The sequence below is a fragment of the Pagrus major genome, chromosome 6, assembly GCF_040436345.1.
Source record: "Pagrus major chromosome 6, Pma_NU_1.0".
In the NCBI taxonomy this organism is placed as follows: domain Eukaryota; kingdom Metazoa; phylum Chordata; class Actinopteri; order Spariformes; family Sparidae; genus Pagrus; species Pagrus major.
Genome location: NC_133220.1, coordinates 18,677,314 through 18,698,370, shown reverse-complemented (window position 1 = coordinate 18,698,370; position 21,057 = coordinate 18,677,314). Strand labels below are relative to the sequence as shown.

At 42.3% G+C, this 21,057-nt stretch overlaps 1 protein-coding gene across 1 annotated transcript in view; it reads right to left on the bottom strand.

The window, feature by feature from the left end:
* erc2 (ELKS/RAB6-interacting/CAST family member 2) overlaps positions 1-19,340 on the bottom strand; it is a 37,383-nt gene extending 18,043 nt beyond the window's left edge. Inside the window, exons 1-8 of the mRNA XM_073467680.1 lie at positions 18,666-19,340; positions 9,208-9,642; positions 8,842-8,916; positions 4,318-4,473; positions 3,240-3,407; positions 2,541-2,708; positions 1,373-1,510; positions 9-149 (exon numbers count right to left, since the gene is read on the bottom strand). Coding sequence (XP_073323781.1) covers positions 9-149; positions 1,373-1,510; positions 2,541-2,708; positions 3,240-3,407; positions 4,318-4,473; positions 8,842-8,916; positions 9,208-9,642; positions 18,666-19,340 — 1,956 coding nt within the window. The remainder of the gene's footprint in view (positions 1-8; positions 150-1,372; positions 1,511-2,540; positions 2,709-3,239; positions 3,408-4,317; positions 4,474-8,841; positions 8,917-9,207; positions 9,643-18,665) is intronic.
* Between the last annotated feature and the right edge of the window lie 1,717 nt (positions 19,341-21,057).

Here is a 21,057-nt window from a genome sequence, read left to right as displayed (position 1 = left end):
TCACTGACCTCTTTCTCTGTTAACTCTATCTGCAGGTTGTTGACTTTCTCCTTCAGATCCTTGTTCTCCTTCTTGTAGGAATCCACTTCCTCCAGACGTTCTCTGTCTTCCCTCTCCCTTTGGTCCTTTAAACGCTCTATAATCCTCTCCTAACACACGCGCACACACACACACACAACCACAAAAAACAGAATTAAAAGTATTACACTGAAGAATTACCTTTAAGTTTGAGTTTTGCTGAGTGGGAGCAATGAGACACATTTATCAAGTGATTAACTCGTACTGACAGCGAAGCGTAAGATTAAGCTTTAAGAGCAGCACTTTAGGTGGCATCTTTGAGTTTTAGGAAATTTTGTTTGCAACCAGGAGTAAAAGTAAAGGATTATAACTTTTATCTGCCTCAGGGAGAAGAAATACGCTTCTTAGCTTTCTTGCTGAGATTTAGACGTGCGGATTGATACCAAACATGTCTGTACACTGCACACACGCAAGGATTCAGCAACCACCATCAGCTGGCTAACTTAGCTTAGCTTAGCATGCACCTAGCCTGACTCTGTAAGGCTCAATAATCAACACATTATCTTTTACAAAAACTGAAGTAATGTAAAAATGACCATTAGCAGTTTTATGGGGGATTATGTGACTGTTTCTTCAGTAACATCCCGGAGTTTCTGCTGGTTGCTTTGTTCAAAGCTAGATGGTAACTGTAGGTTTGGGAAGCTCTCTCGAGATTTGTACACATCGTATCTTTATTGTGCAAGTTGTAATTATGTTTTATAATGTGACAATGACGTGGTTGAGATCTGGCTAAGCTTTATATGCTTCACGTGACTACAAGAAAGCATTATGTTTATTTTCCAAAATGTTGAACTATTCCCTTAAAGCAACATTATGTAGAAATTGGCATTTTGTGCGATTTGGCGCCCCCCACATTTTCTAAGTGAAACAGCACTGTCGTAAATACAAATCCCAGGTCTGTAACAATTTGTCAGACGTAATGTAGGTGCTGACTACAAACAAAACTCATTATGTCATAACAATGTTATGTGTTGAAAACTTGCAACGCTGTGATCCTACCATCTCACTTAAGTTACATAGTGCATTCACCCTATAACAAGACACTGTACCATCAAAATGATTTTGAAGCTGTTATTTTAAGGTCAAAAAGTTACATAATGTTGCTTTAAGTCCAAAATTTCATTTTTAGCAGTTTGATCCATAAACAGGCCGTGATTATACACTTAATTCATGTCAGTGGGACAGACACCGACTGTACACTTTCATTAAAATAACCTTTATGATAATGTTTTAGTCATGCAGCAGATGTTCACACTCATTGCGTCCACTCTAATGTCACGGTGATGCAGCACACCTTCTCTGACAGCGCCTCCTCCAAGGTGGCCAGGGCAGTGTCTGTGTTACTGGAGTCGGTCTGCAGAGACTTGACCCTGTCCTTCAGGTTCCCCAGCTGCTTGTCTTTGTCCCGCAGCTGCTCCTGCAGGTTCTCAATCTGATGCCGGGAGGAGGAGGCCGTGAGGATGGTGGTGGCACAGAGGAGAGGGGGAAAAAGGCAGAGAAATAGAGGTAAATAGCATGACATGTTGTAATAGCTGGACTTTACAAAAGTCTTTGAAGATTAATACTGTCTACAGACAACGTCATGTTCATAGCTTGAAATATGCTGAGGCTTTACAACAAAGCAGTCTCCGCTTCAAAAAGAAACCGTCAGACTTTTAAGAGGAGTTTGAGAAGTAGATTAAGAGTAGAATGGATTATAAATCAAGCTGCCACCGGTGAGCAAATACAAAATTGTGCATTAAGGCAAATGTAAAAACTATTAAGAGAAACAAAATAAACACATCAGACGGAAAACAAATATCTAGAAATCACAAGAGATGACAACGAGAGATAAAAGTGGACAGATGAGAGAGAGACGGTGTTATAGAACAAGAGAGGAGGGAAAAAAGCAAAGGGAATGGGTGAGCAGGTCAGGGTGAGAGGGAGAGTAACACTGTGAGTATTTATAGCACACAGACACACAACCACACACACACACACACTAGAGCCAGTGAGGCAGAAATATCTTCTTGCTTGTCTTTCTTTCTATGGACACTTTCACCCTGAGCGCAACAGAGACTCTCTCACTCTTAATGGAGTGAGTAACCACTCTGCTTTGTATTTTTACAGAGGGACTGGTTTAGTCCAGGACACAAGAATGAAGAAGTGGTAGTAAACCTACAAAGATCTTCGCCTAAATAGTTTGATGTAACCAATAAATAACGTCAGCAACATTTTCCTCAGTTCATATTGCCACGTTCAAACTTTCCATCCCTTCAAGTACTTTCAATAAGGCTGCACCTAACGATTGTTTCCGTTATAACTTGTGAAAAATGCTCATCACAAAGATTACCCAAACAATTAGTCAATTATAAAAATAATTTAGCAATTAATCTTCTTTCGATTGACTAATCAATTGATGGACAAATCATTGCAGCTCCACCTTTCAACAGTGAGTGTTTTCTCTCAACTCTGACTCTCACCTTCTTCTGCAGGACGTTGATCTTCCGCTCTTTGACCTCCAGCATGTCCTTTATGTCCCTGATCTCTCCGGCGAGAGTGCCCTTCTCCTCCGTCAGGTCCTGCAGCTGCTTGGTTTTCTTGTTCAGGAAGGACTCTTTCTCCTCCAGACGCAGACGCAGAGCATCCACCTGAAGCACGACACAGAATGAAGACCACATACTAATATTATATATAATATAATATTATATATATACACTAATAATACTAATTTGTTTAATGTGACGCGTAACTGAATAAAAAGCTTTATAGGAGTTATAAGACTTTGGCTTTCAAGTATTTATTCATCTTAACTTAATTTCTGTGCAGCTGCAGAAAAACACAGGTGCTGAGCGCGTATTTATCAATGTGGTGATCTTCAGTCATCACGGTAACTGTAAAGCTTCCACAGTTATTTATTTATTCCTGGAGCTTTTTGATGTTTTTTATCTTCACTGGATGTGCTGTGACAGTACACTGCGCATTACCGTTTCTTTTGGTGGCGCCCTGAGTCACGGCGCAGTTGGCTTCAAGTCCCAAAGTAAATGAAGTGCTGATCTGATGTGCAGTAATAAGCCTCGGACCCAGGGAAAGCCTATTATTTGCTCAGTTTGCTCAGAGGCAGTGTACTGTTAGGGTGTTTTACTGTATGTGTACAAACAAATGGAGGATTTTTTTAGTACCTCTGTTTGCAGGATGGCAGCACGTTGCTCCTTGGCAGTGAGAGACTCTTTGAGCACCTCGATATGCTGTTTGCAGTCTGAATTCTGGTTGTTGAGGGTCTCTAGCTTTGTCTGCAGGGCCAGCAGCTCCGAGTCCTTCTTCGACAACTCCTGCTTCAGCTGGTCAATCTGCCGATGTGTGAAACAGACAACAATATGAGCAAAGTAATGTTTTAGCATCACAGTGAAAAAGAGTGAGGAACCTCTTTTTCCCAAACACTGAGCTAGTCAGTGCAGCTTTTGCACTATTTTCATCAACGCGCTTTTCTCTCATTAAAAATGCATTTGGGACTGACTCCCCTGCATTCATCATATATTATACATCATCTCTATTCATGATTGATGAAAAGAGGTCTAAAAATAGAATAACAAAACTGTGGCTGGTCTGCGCCTGGGCGACTAATACGAGGAGCCGTATGTAAACACAGAGTCAAAGCTCCGGAGAGACATATGAGCCCGAGAGAGCCGAAGACACACACACACACCCGCACACACACACACACACACACACACACACACACACACACCTTGACACCATTACAGATTTCAGGCACTGTAGGTTTGCAAGTGTCTTTACAGTGTAGCTGCAACTACTGACACACACCAGCTGCAAATACAACCTGTCGTCATGGAGTGTGAATGTAAACACTGACTGGTGTCAAAACTAAAGACAAATAAAACTGGCACGCTTTTCTCGAAACAATGTGCATTACAATTGTCTGTAGCAGAATAATAAAGTAATTAGCTTTAACACATAGTTAAGAAAGAAAAGTTCAGGATTTTATCATAAAACAGCATGCGCTTGCTGATTTAGCCGTTTTTCGAATCCTTGACACTGAGCTCAAAAAGCAGCAGATAGCTGCCAACAGGACACTTTGCTGATGACACTAAACACTAAAGCAGCTAATTTAGGTGACACTTCATTTAGTATTCTCTGTGCGCATGCCTGCCTGTACCCCGAACAACACAATCGTCTTTGTTTTTCAGCCATATTTTCACTGTTTTTCTACACGCATGCATTAGCGCAGACGGTATCTACCTTAGTCTTCATAAACTTGGAGTGGTTCTTGTAGACCTCCATCTGTTTGATCTCCTCCTCTCTGTCCTCTGTGTTCAGTAAGCCGTTCGCCTTCAGCATCTGGATCTCATCCTCCAGATCTCGAATGTTGCGCTCCAGAGAGGCAATTTTGGTGTCCTACACACAAACATGCAGAGGAGACACACCTCAAAACCCTGCCTGGCATGTCCACAAGTTGCAATGCTGCAAATAAAGCTGAACTAGCGACAAGAGTCCGGGACAGACAGAGAGACTGACAACAACAGACGAGATAAAGGGAGGCGAAAAGACAGAGAGACAGCGAGATAAAGAGAGACTGGAGGAAGCTCTCTGGTGCGGGTGAGAGCAACTGCAGTATCTGTCGGTGAAATCAGAAGCCCTCTACCCAGCTCTTTGCAGCAGCTCAGAGGATTAATCACCATTGGGAAATATTGAGCGCACATCCAGCACGGAGAGATCAGCCAGGACAGGAGAAAAACGTGCAGACGGAGAGGAAGAAAAGTAACAAGCCGTAGCTTTTTGCCGTAGTTGCTTGCAGATCAATGCAGAATCCAGTCTCTGGACTGCGCCTGTGAGTGCAGCTTTAGCTTCACAGCTTTTTAAATAAATAATACAACGTCTTTAAGATTAGCCATGGTTCATCTCCCCCTCCAGCAGAGCACAGAGCAACCTTGTTCCTTCCTGCCTTTCTCTCTTTTTGTGTCTCTCCTTCTCTCCTCCTAGTGGCTCTGAACTTATGAACTTCTGGCCATTGGCAGGGTCAGTCGTAGCCCACTGCAGAGGAACATGGGTAATGTATCGTAATGAGGAGTGATAGACTATCCGAGAGGGCTCAGAGGTGTTGGCTTCAATGCATGAGCACTGCACATGCACATGCACTTCGCCCTGCCGCTGCATCTCACCTCAGTCTCCATGTTACAAGACGAACATCAATAAAGTAATATCGCTGCGTTAGAGACAAGACACCGTACCTTCAAAGGAGGGAGATTTTTATTCCATCCACATGTAATCACTGGTACATCGACCTGGTCAGTAAATCTGGCTCTTTATCTCTCTTCCCCCGCCTCTGTGTGTCTCTCTTTCTATCTATCTCCCTGCATACTGGCCTCTCACTGTCATAAACAACCACACCTGTTTCCATGGTAGCAGCAGGCAGGCTATATGCTGTGCACTGTCTCTGGTGAGTGAGGAGGAGAGGGCGGGAGAGATGTAAGGGAGAGAGGGAGGGAGGAAGGATTATTCGTGCTTCCATCAGCATCAACACAGCAGTGGGAGAGAGGAGAGATGCTGGGTCTTCCGGCACGGCACAGGAGGAAGAGGGGGGGAGGAGGAGGAGGAGGAGGCGGGTCTTCCCTCGCTCTGTATGCAAATCAGCAGGATCCCAGAGCACAGATGTCACGTGACCGCGCCGGAGGAGAAGCTGGGGCCTGCACAGCGCCGATGCAGCCGAGTGCGAGGGGCTGTGTCAGCTCAGCGATGATGTCATGATTTATTTTGAGGAAGTGATGTCAGGCCTCTGCAGTGAGGCTGGTGGTGTCTACAGCGGTGGATCCACACTTGTTGTACACATCAGCCGTACAACAAGTGTCGATCTGAATCAACATGTTCACCTTAAGAACAGAATTTAAACATGTTTGCATGTTAAGAAAATGCAAAACAGATGTATGTATCTTGTAATGAGCTGAACTGGAAGCTAAAACCACACTTGATGGTGGTGGGTGGGGTCTTAAAAACTGCAATCCCAGTCTATCTTCTTAATATTTTCTAATGTAAAGTGAATGTTTGTCTCATTATTTAGTGTAAATGTCCCTTAAATTTCCCCTGAAGCTATAAAGTTGCATAAAACATCACATACATTTCCTCCATGTTCCTGAATATATTTCACTATTATATTTTAAGTGTATGATTCAAATCTAAGAGTCCATGTTAAGACCTGCACGATCTGCTTACATCAAATAGGAAAATTCTAAATATCTTGTGCATCACTTGATACACATTTTGCTAGAAATCAGCTTGGAATAGTTGGTGTCTTCAAGCAGTTTTTAAATCTAAAAGAAAACTTATGGGGGGAAAAAAACGTATGTATATGTATAATGGAACTAGATGGCACTCGGCTTGTGCAGCTCAAAGTGCTAAAAAAATATATTTTAAATCTCAACAGCAACGTCTCTTTCCAGAAATCATGACCCAGTTACTGAAGATAATCCACAGAGCTCTTTAAGAAACGTTTCATGTAGGAACCAGTATGGTAAAAAGTACCCAAAAGTCATACTTATGACCCAGTAAAAATCATGATATTGTATTAAAATATTACTTTGTGTCAAAGTGAAAGTTGCTGATACAAGTAGTACTTGAGTAAAACTTTTTAAGTATCTGATATTAAATGCTTTTAAGAATCAAAAGTAATATTCTGGAAATATATGTACTGAAGTTAAGAAAGAAAAAAAAAATATATTTAAATTATATATTTAATTACATGTATGTACAGACTGTATACATTTTTCTGATGATCAGAATCAGCACTGTTTTTTTTAAATTGCAGATAAAATATATTAATCTTAAAATGGCTCTGATGCAGCATGGCATCTGCAAAGTAACTAGTAACTAAAGTTATCAAATAAATGCAGTGGAGTAGAAGGACAATATTTACCCTCAAAATGTAGTGTGTAGTGGAAGTATGAAGTAGCAGTACCTCAAAATTGTAATTAAGCACAGTACTTGAGTAAATATACTTTCTACACCTGCCAACCAGATCACCCCACAAGAGGAAGCATGCATCTACTCATGGAGAAGAGGCTTGTGCTTGTGCTTGTGCTTGTGCTTGTGCTTGTGCGTGAAAGCACAGGATGTAAAAATGAATGCCGTCAACCTCGGGTTAGCTGCAAGGTTAGCTATCTTAGCTAGCTTAGTAAGCTTGCCTGTGGTCCATGAGTAGATGCGTGCTTCCTTTTGGGTGGAGATACAGAAAGAAAATAGTTCCTACATGCTCACAAGAATGTCTGTGGATTATTATGAGTAAACGGGTCATGATTTCTAGAAAGAGACAAGCAAAGCCCCTCTGCACAAAACTAAGCTGAAATGATGGACCTACATTCTGTGATGTTTTCAGACGGTCTGTAATATTGAAGAGTGTCTCGTCAACAGTTAATACACCATCTCTTGTCATGAAACAAGTGTGATGCAGCTTGGCACGACTGGAGCTGCTTGCGCCTCCTCAGCGAACCACGACAGCTGTAATGTTGAACAGTAATATTGATTCTTGTTGATGTTTACACAACCGCCTTGTGAGCAGATAAACAGTGTGTCTGCATGTCTGTGTGCGAGGAGGAGAGATGGAGAGATGTGTCAGTGTGTTGACTATTGACTCAGCTGCTGATGATCGCAATGACAACAATAGATTCAGCAGAACACACGCCGGCGTGGGCCTCTGTTGAGACATGCGGCGGTTAACATAATAAAAGGCCTGAAAATGTCAGTGACTCAAACACATGAATACAACATCTGTCTTTTAACATCCCTTATTTTATACAGGCAGTCCATGTGTATTTTGTATATTGACATGATTCCAGTGAATAATTTCCAGAGAGACTATAATAGGAGGAGTACAGAGGACTGACAGAGACATTGTGCAACGACAATCACCTGGTGCTCAATATCAACAAAAACCAATGAGCTTGTGTTGGACTTCCAGATGAACAGCAGACTCTCTGTTGTGATCCGGCGGGAGGAAGACCTCGGGGTCCAAATAAAACAAACTGGACTGGACAACACTGCAGCCCTCTTCAGGAAGGAACAGAGCAGACTGCTCTTCATGAGGAGATTTAAATCCTTCAGTGTGTGCAGATCTTCTATCAATCTGTAGTGGCCAGCACTCTCCTCCTCGTAGTGGTGGCATCGAGGCTGGAGGGCAGTGGTCAGGCTGGAACAGGACAGTATGGAAGCAGTTGCAGAGAGGAGGACGAGGGGCATAATCAAACCCATCTAGGAAAACCCTTCAATCGTCTTCAATACGACGAGGTGTGGCAGCTCACCGGATCATCTCGCTCAGGTGTATAATAGGAGCCTCAGGCACTCATTAGCACCCACTGCCATCAGACAGTACAGCAGCAGGGAAAAACAATGACATCCTCGAGTACACTGTTTGTGCCAAGTGTAGTGACACCATCTCAAGGTGTTCCCGATGTGTCATGTTTACGAGAATGGGACGGACGTGAGGTCCCAGTTACCTTTGAATTCAGTCATGTTCATCCTTTTGTGAAGGTGGATGTTTATGCCAGATTTGAAATTCCCTCAAGGCGTTCCGGAGATATCCGCAGTCATGAGAGTGAGACACGGACGGATGGACAAATAATTATTGCCTCCAGCCAATGCAGAGGCATTACAATGACTTCATATGAATTACTCCATGAAGCGTAATTTAAAAGAATAATTATCAAGAATAAAGTTCTAATAGTATCTGCGGCATGTGACTATAATCAGGCTGTATATTGTGAGTCAGGCTCTTACTTTCATCTCTATGATGGTCTGCAGGGCCTTGGTTTTGCTTGGATCTTGATGCAGCTGATTTCTTCTGTGCAGTTCCTTGAAGAAAACACACAACATTGTGTTATCACCTCTACTGAAAGGAGGATCATTGAACCCACCATAAATGCACATAACGTTTGTCTTTAAACATTTAAAATATTCCATGCAACTGATCTGCAGTTTTCACTTTACATTTCATAATCAATATGCTACAGTATGAGCAGCAGCATAGAGCATATTGATTACATGACACTCTGCACTGCCCTCTAGTGGTGGCAAAGTAACAAAACAGCTAATTTTAAGTGTTATACAGTAAATTTAATACATTCATATCTGTCCATAGAGTACCTCTCGCAGATGGATGTTCTCCTTCTCCTTTTGATCCAGAATGACCTCCAGGTGTCCGAGCTGCGCCTCTGCCTCAGCGATGCGCCTGGCTCTCTCCTGCTCCTCCTCCTCAGACACCCTGCCCGGCCCCGGGGGCAGCCCTTTACTCTGCAGCATCTCCAGCAGCTTCTTAATGGACTCGTCTCTGGCGCCCAGTGTCTGTTTCTGGGTCTCGATCCTCAGCTCCATCTCCTCCAGGGTCTTTCTCAGCAGGAAGAGCTCCTTGGCCTGCCTGTCATGTTCGGCCTGCAGCCGACGGAAGTTCTCCTCCGTCAGCTCGATGGTGGTGAAGTGGTCGGAGGCGGAGCGGTTACCGCTCTCCTGTTGCAGCAGGTGGTTCAGGTCTCGCTGTGTGCGCAGCTCATCCTGCAGAGCCTGGATGGTCATCTGGAGATGCTGACGGAATTCAGACACATGCATACAAACACATAATTATTGTAATAAAGTTTAGGAAAAAGGGTTTCATGATAACACTACACATATAAACACACTTCTGAGGTGCTGTTGCACACAGTTCTGTGGAAAAATGCAGGTCAAACACAGGGAACATATCACTTACCTATTCTTAAAGGCAAATAGACTGAAACTGGTATTGTTAAAAGATAGTATGGATTTTTTGAGGATTTTTTTTTTTCTTTATTCTGGAAGAAGAATCAAATTTAGATCCTTTGGAATCACAGCCAGAGATTCTTTTAAATATATTGAAATAAATCAAAGCTGTCACACCTATTACTTGATTAGTGTGCTGTGAAATGTTGCTCTGTTTTTAGTCATGTGGGCAGAATTAATGAGGTTGTTAACTTGCTAATCAAAGCAGAAGACCACCCTGATGATTCCCGGCAGTGCAGCAGAGGTCTTTGCTCTCTGACACTCAGGCCTGGATACAAATACTGTGTTTCAAACCTCAGAGGAGGCATCTAGTTAAGATGAAAGGGCTCTGCAAGATGATCAAGCATCATGTAATAAAACATGGTACGCTTATGATTAATTAGATGGGCAGTTGCAAGTGGTGGACATGGATGGCGTCCTGATGAAGGCGTGCTGCTTGTCTGAGAATTTTTTTGTGTGTGTCCAGAATAAAATACAATAAAAACACACACTATTAAGCCTAATATATCTTATTGGTTCAAAGTTTAGGAGAACAATGTTAGGGCTGAGTTTCTGTCACAGACTGACTTTATGAAACGTTCTTCCAGCATGTATCTCCAGAGAGAAGTCGATCCATGTCCAGAAAAAGGCCCAAACAAGACTCAGAGGAAAAGAAACAGATTCTTACAGTTAAATAAAACCCACTTACAGGAGGTCTGGGGTTGTAGGGTTTGTGGTTTTTACAGAGGGATGGAGCACTACACACGTTCATATCGACACGATTAAACAAACAAATCACTCTTTGTAGTTTTACAGTGTTTACAGGGGAACATATGAGGGTTGACAGGAGAAGGAGGCAGGCTGAACTGCTGGAAATAATCCACTTTCATAGGAGAGGAGGTTGTAACAGTGCAAAGGGATTGCCAGGTGTCTGAAAATACACAGCACACTGCAGGTGACTCTATGTTGTGCACACAACACGTGTTGCAAACATAGGGACAAACCTTGGTTCTCCTGGCATCCAGCAGCTGCAGAGCATGGGCAGAATGAACAGAAACAGAACAAATGTATGGTAAAAACAGAGCGTCAGAGCATGATGCAACAGAGACGGATGATCAACACGAAGCAGCCAGAGATTTCAAATGAGAGCCAGCCTTCAGTCTGTCCAGCTGTCTGATCATATTCACATTACACCTACAGACAAAATGTGACTTATCACCGAGGTTACCTTTCTGGAAAGAGATGAAGATGCGTTTTTAAATGGCTGTAAAAATGGTTCCAATGAAATCAACTATGATCACACATACTTATCTGGTATTAGAGATCCAACATTGTTATTAGTATTAACATTAATATTCATAGTCATGAACAACCTCCACATTACACTTGTTTAAATATCCACAGTGCTAGTACAGTAGTAGCATTAAAGGGTGACTGCTTATGTGAAAAAAGTAGCATAAAGCCTTTTGTGGTTCCAGAGGAAGCTGCATGTAATCTGATGAATTGCCTCCAGCGATGTCACTCAGTGGTTAAGAGGCATTGTGGGTGATGTAGGCACCAGGTATAAAAGGCTTTTTACTACTTTTTAACATATGCAGTAGTACTCCCCAAGACCTGTAAACACACTTTTAATGTTTTAAAATTGGTGGAGTGACCCTTTAATGACATTAGTAGTAGTGTAGTACTGATCAGATAATGATGAGATAAGGTATTAGGGTTTTGTTAAAAAAAAAAAAAAAACAACTTTAATTTATTGATTAACAATTTAAGTATTTTTTTCAAACAAAATTAATAAACAATGCTGAAAAAAATATCATTCTCTGGTTCCAGCTTCTCAAACATATATATTTGAGGTGTTTTTTTGTGTATGTGATATTAAATTGAACATCTTTTTGCTGTTTTTACAAAATGAGTAACAAAAAGATGGCTCACACACACCAGGGCTCCAATATTCACGTATTTAAAGCACCAAAATTGTTTTGTTTTGTTTTGCTCATTTTACTGGATTGGATATGGACTATTGGATGTGTGTGTTTTTACAAAACAAGACATGTAAAGATGTCTCCTCACTCTTTGGAAAGTTGTGATGGACATTTTTCACTATTTTCTGACATTAACAGATCAAACAATTATTTTAGAAAATAATTACCAGATCAATCTATAATTAAAGTAGTCACCATTTGCAGCTCTGATTTATTGAATCAATTAACACAGGACGATTAAAAGAAGCAGTGTATCAATCTAGAAACATATTCGAAGAACAAATACTAAAGTAACAAACTAATTGTATTTTCCGTCTCTCTAACATTCCTTCTTGGTTCATTTTGTCAGCACGGGACAGACAGGGTGTGTAAGCGTGTGAAGCTCTTCCAACCACCAGAGAGCAGTGTTTGTGATGTTTGTGAATTTTCTGCTGACTGCTGCCATCTTCAGTTTTGGTCACACTTCCTTGTGTGAGTCGGTGCTATTTGGTCCGGCAACAGAAATGAACATGAATCTCAAATTCTCAATTACATGTGCATGCAACCACATGCTGATATTCCACTTGTAAAATCTAATCTATACTAAAGAAACGATCTGTAGGCCGCTGTCACAACCTTCAGAGTTATCTTCCTCACATGTAGAATCACAATGTGCATAGAAAATACTTAAACTACCTCATCTTAACCATAAAACATTAAGTCCCTGCACATATTGACCTGCTGCTGCCCTTCTTGTACTAAATCCATTTTATTGTGGCCCAGAGCAGTGTCCAAACTGTTAAACTGAAACCTTTTTCTCTCTCCTCATATCTTCTGTCTCTAATCTCCCATGACATTGCTCCCTCTCCCCCTCTCATCAGTCCTCCCCCTCTCTGCCCTGATCAATAACCTGCCGTCTTGGAACTAAACTGCACAAGACAGTCCAGTGACTCCATTTGCATGATTGCACTGTAGGTGAAAATGACTATAAGGCCTTTCCACCAGTATCCTCCGGCAGAACTGTACCAGTTCCTGTGAGTCAGTCATGACTCAGCGGATATTGACATTGTGGTCATCCTGCCTCAAGAGAAGGCTTCTGTTTCGCTGCATATCCTAAAATTGAGCTTCCAGAGGTTTCACAGAGTCCAAGAAAGATGTTGAGCTACAGTGCTCCCGCCTTTAACTGACACCTGGGGCAGCCAGGGGTAACTGCCTGTCAGAAATCCTTTTGTGCAGAAACACAAAATCCTTCTGAGAGCTGCAACAGACAACAAGTCCTATTCTGTCATTTCACCCCCAAAAAACTCATCTCAAAATGCCAGAGGCTATATCTGCTTACATGCAGCTTGATTACACGCACACAGACGCAAACTCGAGGTAGGAGTCTACAGGCAGGCTAGCAGCTAGAGCTGGGTGTTGCCACTGATTTACCGAATCAATTTGATTCTCATTCACAAGGTCCAAATTAGATCCCATCAGATTTGATTTGATTCATTATTGATTTGGTTAGGGTTGTTTCAGGTATAATACCAAGTTTGGTTGGATATGAGAGATTCTGACACAACTAACGCTGTAAATTGTACAAGAACCCTCTGACCTGGTGCATTATTACTAGCCATGACAGCACCGGCTGGTAATGTTTTTAGTTTCTGTGTCTGTGTGTGTCATCATTGTAAAATGTTGTCCTGGGGACACCTTTTGTAGAGGGAACTAACACAGAAGTAATTTGTAGTATTTTGCTAGGTGTTTATATATCTGTCTGTGTCTGTCTGTCCATTCGTGCATCAACCATCTGTCCATCTGTCCGTCTGTCTGCCTGTAGACAGATTTTTATCTGCGAGATAGCGTCACAAACGTTCAAGATACAGTAAAAAAATGGGGGTGGTTCATGGGTGTGCCAGCTGGTGTGACCCCATTGTGAGATGGTCTTTAGTTAAAAATATTAATTTCAGTCTGGACTGAAGTGATGGACAAACCAGCTGACCGACATCCGTGACTTCACTAAAAATGTGTTGTTCAGGCAGACATGTAAACTGTGAACACATTGACTTACAGCTGCTCTGATCTGCTACACAGATTGATACTCGCAGCTGGTGACATTCAGTTCTTTAACCAGGTGGCACAGGGGCCTATAGAGCTGCTATATGTGTGGTATTCTGTATGTGTGTGTGATTTAAGAGAGAGTGGGTGTGTTGAATCTGACAGATGGACAGCTCTGAAGCGCTGAGTCAGAGCAGCCTACTGCTTACTACATTCGTAATCTCAGTGTCGTATGCCGTGATGGCTGACAATATACAATTACACCCACGGCGACGGCAGCAAACGCGGCATTTATTCATCGGTGCTCAGCTAAAAGAAAGGTAGAGAGCAGAGGAGGTGAGTAACACCGAATTCTGAATACCGAATGATATTTTCTTTACAGTCTATATTACTTTTTATTATCTGAAGAGTATAGGATATCCATGTCCAAATATCAGGAGTTCTCCTCATAGAACAGATCAGCAAACTGGAGAACTTGATCAATATCTAGTCTGACAAAGCCAAAGACTGATCACTCTTTAGGCTTCTGTTAATGATAATATTAAGTGTGCACACATGCACACACAAAGTGTTTTTTAAAGATGGCCCTGTCAGTCCGACAAATTACACTCATGACAATGACGATAACGATGATGATGACTCCTACAAAAGTAATAATGTTATAGAAATATTATTAAAAAAGGCTGCAATGCACTTTGCATGTAAATATCTTGTGAAGGAATATTCTTCTTCCCTTTTCAACTGATTTTACACATCAAGGTCTGCTCACAGGTCTTGGGGGGGTCTGGGGGTGTTGAGTTAGAGAAGAGCAAGTTTACAGTTTATAATAGCTGTACAATGTCAATACAGGCTGCACATGCACCAGTACACCATTAGGCGTATGTACTATGTATGACAGTAATATGATTTAATGCTACATCTTAAATCATTGGCTTCCCATTTATGAAGCTTCTGTGTAATAGTGACGTGAAGCTATAATTTAACAGTGATTCTGCATGAAAACCAGACAGCCAGTCTACCAGCACAGGCAATCACACAATCAATAAACTATTCAAGGAAATACGAAGGCTGGGCTTCGTCTACAGAAATGTCACCAAATGAATGCCTTCACAAAATCGAGAGTCATTTATATGTGTCATTTATAAATAATGTGCAAAAGGATCAATATGATTGTTTTTTTCTTGAGTGTCACAGTGGGTATACCATCGCTGGGAAAGTGTACAGTTAAGATAGTTAAAAAACAAGGAATGAGTTGTTACTTACATTTACACTTAGTGATCAATATCAAGTATATCCTGCATATTGTTCCTACTTTTTAAAAAACAGACCAGAAAAGTGTGGGTTTTGTTCTGCTGTCTAATTCCCGTTTTTTCCCAGTTCAGAGAGGATATCTCTTTATTACTGGATTCTCACTTTACTTGTCAAGATGGACATTTTTGCCCTGTTGGCTCTGCTCTAATCTAAAACTGTGCTGTTCTGGAGAAAAAGACACCAGCTAACTGTAACACATCTTATCCGCTTTGCTTTGTTCCTCCATCCTCCACTCCCACCTTAATCTCACCAGCTTTACCCTCGGTGAATGTTCCCTGCTTCTCTGCATTTCATCTCATCTTGTTGAGATGAAGTGAGGAAGAGAGACTCCTCATTTCATCACCTTCCTGTCCTCTGGATGAAGCAGCAGCCATCTTACGCGCTCAGACGAGGGGCTGGGTTGCTACGGGAAGTATCAACGGGCTCTTTGGGCTGTTCACATGATACATCCTGTGTCCTCATGAGCTCACAGTGTCACGACATCACCAAAAACATCAATACCTCTGCTCATCATGTGTATATGACAGCTGCATGTGTGTTTGCCACAGAGCTGGATGTTACCTCAACATACTGCATTAATGTACGCTGTGTAGTGTGCACACCTGCTGAATCACATGTGCAAACAAATTATTGTGACTCTCACACACAAAATACAGACTGCTGCTTATGACTAACCCTCTGCACACACATTAGCAGCTGGCACAAACACAAAGGGAAGAAAACTCTGAACAAAAACAGACACAGTGCACACAGCAGACTGTGTCCTACACACATACAGAAGTAACACACTGTGCTGAGACACAAACCTGTTCACATGTTCACACTTTCACTGCTCAGTGACATGTAACAATGTGCAGCTCACAGTAAAGGATTATAAAAATATTTCATGTCTCAGACATGGTATCCATGCACAGACAGAGCAGTGCGATATGGGAGGCTCAGCCTCCATTTTGGGGATTGCATTGATGAGGGCTGACTGGGTGGCTGAGCAGCAGTGGTCATGACTCAGTCAGATATGGTACGCTCTAGCTCACACACTTCCCTCCAGCAGCTCTCGTCCAGCTTCAGCACGACAAAAAAATCTGCTGAATTCAAGTCAAAATAGTTCAGCATTGTAACAGCACGAGCTTTAGTACATTAAAAATGCACCTCACAAATCAGTCCTGGGCTAATCATTACCTCCAGCCATCATGACCATCGACTGTCTTGATTAAAGCTCTGCAGGATGTGGTTGGTATTTCACTCACAGTGGAGAATGTGCTTTATAAAACAGATGAAAGACAAACTCTGATGCCTGATTGGATTTCCTCTTTTCCTAAAAAGAAGCAAATATAAGCAGATCTTATTTTTCACAAAGTAAATAATGCATGCCATTTGCTCAAGCTAATAGAAGCCTGAGGCACCTGATGCAATCGCAAAGGGCACTACAAGACAGATGTAATGATTGGCCTGAAATTACTCCATTATTAATGAGGCAATTTGCTCCTCAGTCAGCCTCTAAAACCATCCCACCGTAAGTATACACTTACGTAAGGACGCCTCACAGCCCAGAAATCAAGATAGAAACGACCAATTATAGTAACACGGCACATCTGCCTTTTATTAGCCGACATACTTCATTAATGACCCTACCAGGAAGGATATAAATATAATTCAGTGCAGTCAGAGCGAACACTGATGGACAAGGCTGAGGATAAAAAAAAAGTATTCTCTTTGTATCGAGCACAAAGGCATGAAAGCCCACACTGTACAGCTCTCATATTCTCCTGGACACATTCAGCTCCCACATGAAGCCGAGCTAAAAATATATTCAAGGATTCACGCTGAGTATTTAATCGCACTGAGCATAAGGAATAAGTGAAATGATGAATGGCTTGGGCCCTGTCGTAGGCACATCCTCCTCCCAAACACTGTCCCTTACACATTTCCATGAATCATAAAGATATAAAGGACTCAAGGTTCCTCCGGCTCCCCTCGAGGGATCACCAGCAGGTAAAAACCCATCCAATTTTTAGGCTCGACATCCTTCCCTTTAGCAGTATGGCACTTGCTTCAGGGATGAGCAGGCAATTCCACTCAGCTCAGGTAAGCCATTTGTTTTATCATATACAGAAATGCAAGCAGACAGGCACAAATACAGACATTTAAGGGTCACGCTAATGGTATCCTGCGGTGACCTTGAAGGGCGGAGTGACAGTGTCTGCCGCTTTGAGTAATGAGTGGCCTACTGGCTGCCCAGTCTGACGGCATCACTCAACCAGATGGACAGAAACGCTGACAGACTGGCACAAAGACCACAACCAGCTGGCAAAATTCAATCTTTACGTTGCTTGGGGCGGCGTGCAATTAGCTGCATCATGCCACAGCCCACCTCCAAAAGGAAAAAGAAAGAAACGCTGTAGAGCTCAATCTAGCTGGTCAAGCAATACGCTGACCTATTGCACAATCTACCTCTGTGTGTCGTGCACTTTTATCCTTGCAGCTGAAATATCAAACGACAGAGAGCTTTATATCTAAACATTCTGTCTGTACTGTAAGGAAGCAAATTATTCACCGTTATATATATCCCAAAGACAAGTTTATAAGATAATGTAATCGTGCATCTGAGATTAAACACCAAAATCAACCTTTATTTCCATTTCCTTTCAACCTAATTTTCACTCGACTGTCAGAAAAATGAGCGTGGGGAGAATTTGTTGAATTTAGAAGAAGAATTTAACTGCAAATCTACATTTTTCTACATTTACTCAGACTGTTTATATCTACTTGAAGATAGTGGAGGCCAGCTGAACAGACAGTGAGGGATGATCAAAGTCAGAATACGTAAAGAAAACACAGAGGAAAAGGGAGGAGAGAAAAACAGTAAGACAGAGAGTGTTTAAGCATCTTTGACATCCGTCTCTGGGCCTCGTGCCTGCTCTTGTCAGTAACTGATTTAACTGGGCCATGACTACACACCCACATTGAAAGGATGCAAAAAAAATCTTTTGACATCGCACACACTGGGGTCAATCTGATGATAACCTCTGAGAATAAACTAAAACAAACTCATGCTGTGGCCAGATTGTGTGCAGAAGTTACGATTCACCTGCTGGCAGCGTCAACGTGCTTTTTGTTTCATTTTTTTTTCGCTAATTGAGAGCAGGTTTTCACTGTCAAATATGTGGATTATTAAAGGCTCAGATTTCAAAAACTAGATTATAGACGACTAGATTAAAGGGTTTTGTATTTCCTGTGGCTCAAGTGGTCTCTCTGACATTGATTCTGTACTATGCGCGGAGAGTGTGTGTTAAATATTTATGCACACAAGAACTCTTTCCAGAAAGGTTTCCACAAGTATCGAAACAACATGACTGACTGCAATATTTCTGTGAATTCTTGGATTGAGGATGACAGCGGTCTATTGCAGAGAAGAGAATGGCGAAAGCAGAAACACACAGAAAAAGAAAACAGAAAGACAACAGACTGGCAGCAGCTGAAATAAGAGTGGATTATGACAGCTGAGAGGGCTGTTCTCACCTGGTTCTCCTCATGAGTGACTCTCATCTGCTCTTTGAGGATGGATGTGCGAGCCGCCTCCTCTTTCCTCATTATCCTCTCCTTCTTCAGCTCAGGACTCCAGAAGCTCTTGATGCTGTTGGTGGAAGATCCCAACTTACTGTCCTTCAGGTCAAGCTCTCTGCGCAGCAGCTCATTCTCCCTCTGCATATCCCTGAGCTGGGCCTGCATCTCCAGCAGCTCCCCCCCACTGCCCCGCACTGCCTGCCTCAGCAGGGCAGAGGGCACCCCCTGGTGGTGGTGGTGGTGCAGCATGGAGATGGAACCCAGGTCACTGTAAGACAGAAGGTCAGCGTGATGGGGCAGCCCCACTGAAGCGATGTTGGGACTGCTGCCCATGGCTGTGACGCGGCCCCCGTACATGGCCCGACTGGTGGCGCGACCGAGAGTCATAGTGCCTTTTGGGTAAGTGGCAGTGGAGCCCACGCCCTCGTGGTCGCTCAGGTACATGGGCCCCGAAGTGGCATAGGCAGCGTTGAGGGACTGGATGTTCTCCATGGAGAGCGTCTTGCCCCCCGCACCACCCCCGCCCCCGCTGTTGGCCCTCCGATGGCCCAGTCTGGGGGACCTTGGCAGGCGCGGGGACCGTGCGGGGCTGCTCTCTATATGGCCTACAGCTCTGGCACTGCCGTACATGTCCTGTGAATCGGCGGGATAGCCACCAGAGGGTCCTTTAACAGGGGCGCACTAAAATGAGGCTGCTCTGACTCTCTGAACCGCACATGGGTGAGTTATTTCATGCCTTGATAGGTGGAGCACATCAAAGTCGGATCTGAGGAAAGAAGAGAGAAGTTGTTGTTAGATGAACAACAACTGTTTGTACAAGTCAGATCAAAGAAATTCATTCACTTGTAAAAATACACGGTACACCCCTCAGATACTGAGCACGTTTAAACGAACAGATTTGGCCGGCGAGACGCTGCTGATGTTGGCTTTAAGACTGGATTAGTCAACATCAGCAGCAATCTGTCACATTTTATGTGGCTACTATTTCAAATGGCATTCAGGGATTTCCCAGCATCATCCTGGAACTCCCACTGGCTAACATTTATCTCCATCCCATTAATGCTGCTAATACAGTCAGTACAGACAGTGCAGCTTTACAGCCACTCAGTGTATCAGCTAATTAATAGACTAATTAGGACATGGGATACAATGTCATGGATCAAGGTTTATTTAGTTGTCAGTTTACAAGATAGAATTGCACAATAAAATGCAAGTTTTAGTCCCTTTATACTGCAGAACTGATCTTATATCACATCAAGTTGATCAAGTTTTTTAGATTAGTGTTAGTATCAGAGTTAAAGGAGACCTATTCTGCTTTGTCATTTCTTTCCTTTACTTCAGTGTTTTATATTGGACATTTTGCATGTAAAAGATCTTGAAAGTTCAAAAGGTCCGCACCAACAGAAGCTCCTCTCTCCCACAGAAAACTTTGTTCCTGAAACACCTCGTCAATAATCCCGCCTTTAATCCTGTATCTTTGTGACATCAGCCTACGTCACCGTGGCACACTTTTGCATAATTTATGTCTAGCTGATAGATTGGCAGGTAAGAATTAATTTAGCACAGTTGCTCTGTTGCTGTTAGCTGTGCTGGGTCAGGCGTGTGTGAGCTGACCAATCAGAGCATATTTGATATTCGGAAGGAGGTCTTTAAAGAGACAGGAGCTAAAACAGAGCGTGGGCGAATACAGTGCTGCAGCACTGGACAGTAGGAGGAAACTGATGTTTTTTGATCATTAAAGCATGTAAACCTCTTCTAGTAGTAAACCAAAATACAATTATGAACCTTCAAAGGAGCATATGTCTCCTTTAACAGTGAGTGGACTCTCTGACTCCCACATGATCAAGTCTCATATTTTCTGAAGAGAACACAGTGATTTTAGATTTAGGGTTTATTACTGTAATGAGTGTTAGAAACTGAAATAAAGTAAAAGATTATAACCATCATAAGTACACAGAAACAGAGCTGTTTGTGCTGTTAGAGAATAAATCAACATACACCACTGTGTTGCACCAAACACTACTACCAATACAATACCCTCAACTCAATCCAATAGAAGTCAATTATAAAAGACATAATCATAATCCTCTGCTGCACTGTATTGTCTCATGAACACAAAGGATTTATAAATTAAAACAAACAAGGGATGCCACACCAGTCACAATATTCTATACAGCTTTTCTAGCCACAAATTTAACTAGAATTAGAGTGCATACCTCTGCCAAGGCATACACTCCTTTTTTTCCCCTCATAGATACTAGCCACCTAAATACTGACCTGATTTTCCATGCATTAATACCAGAGAATTTTACAAAAATGTTGAATAATGCCCTATCTCGCAATGTTA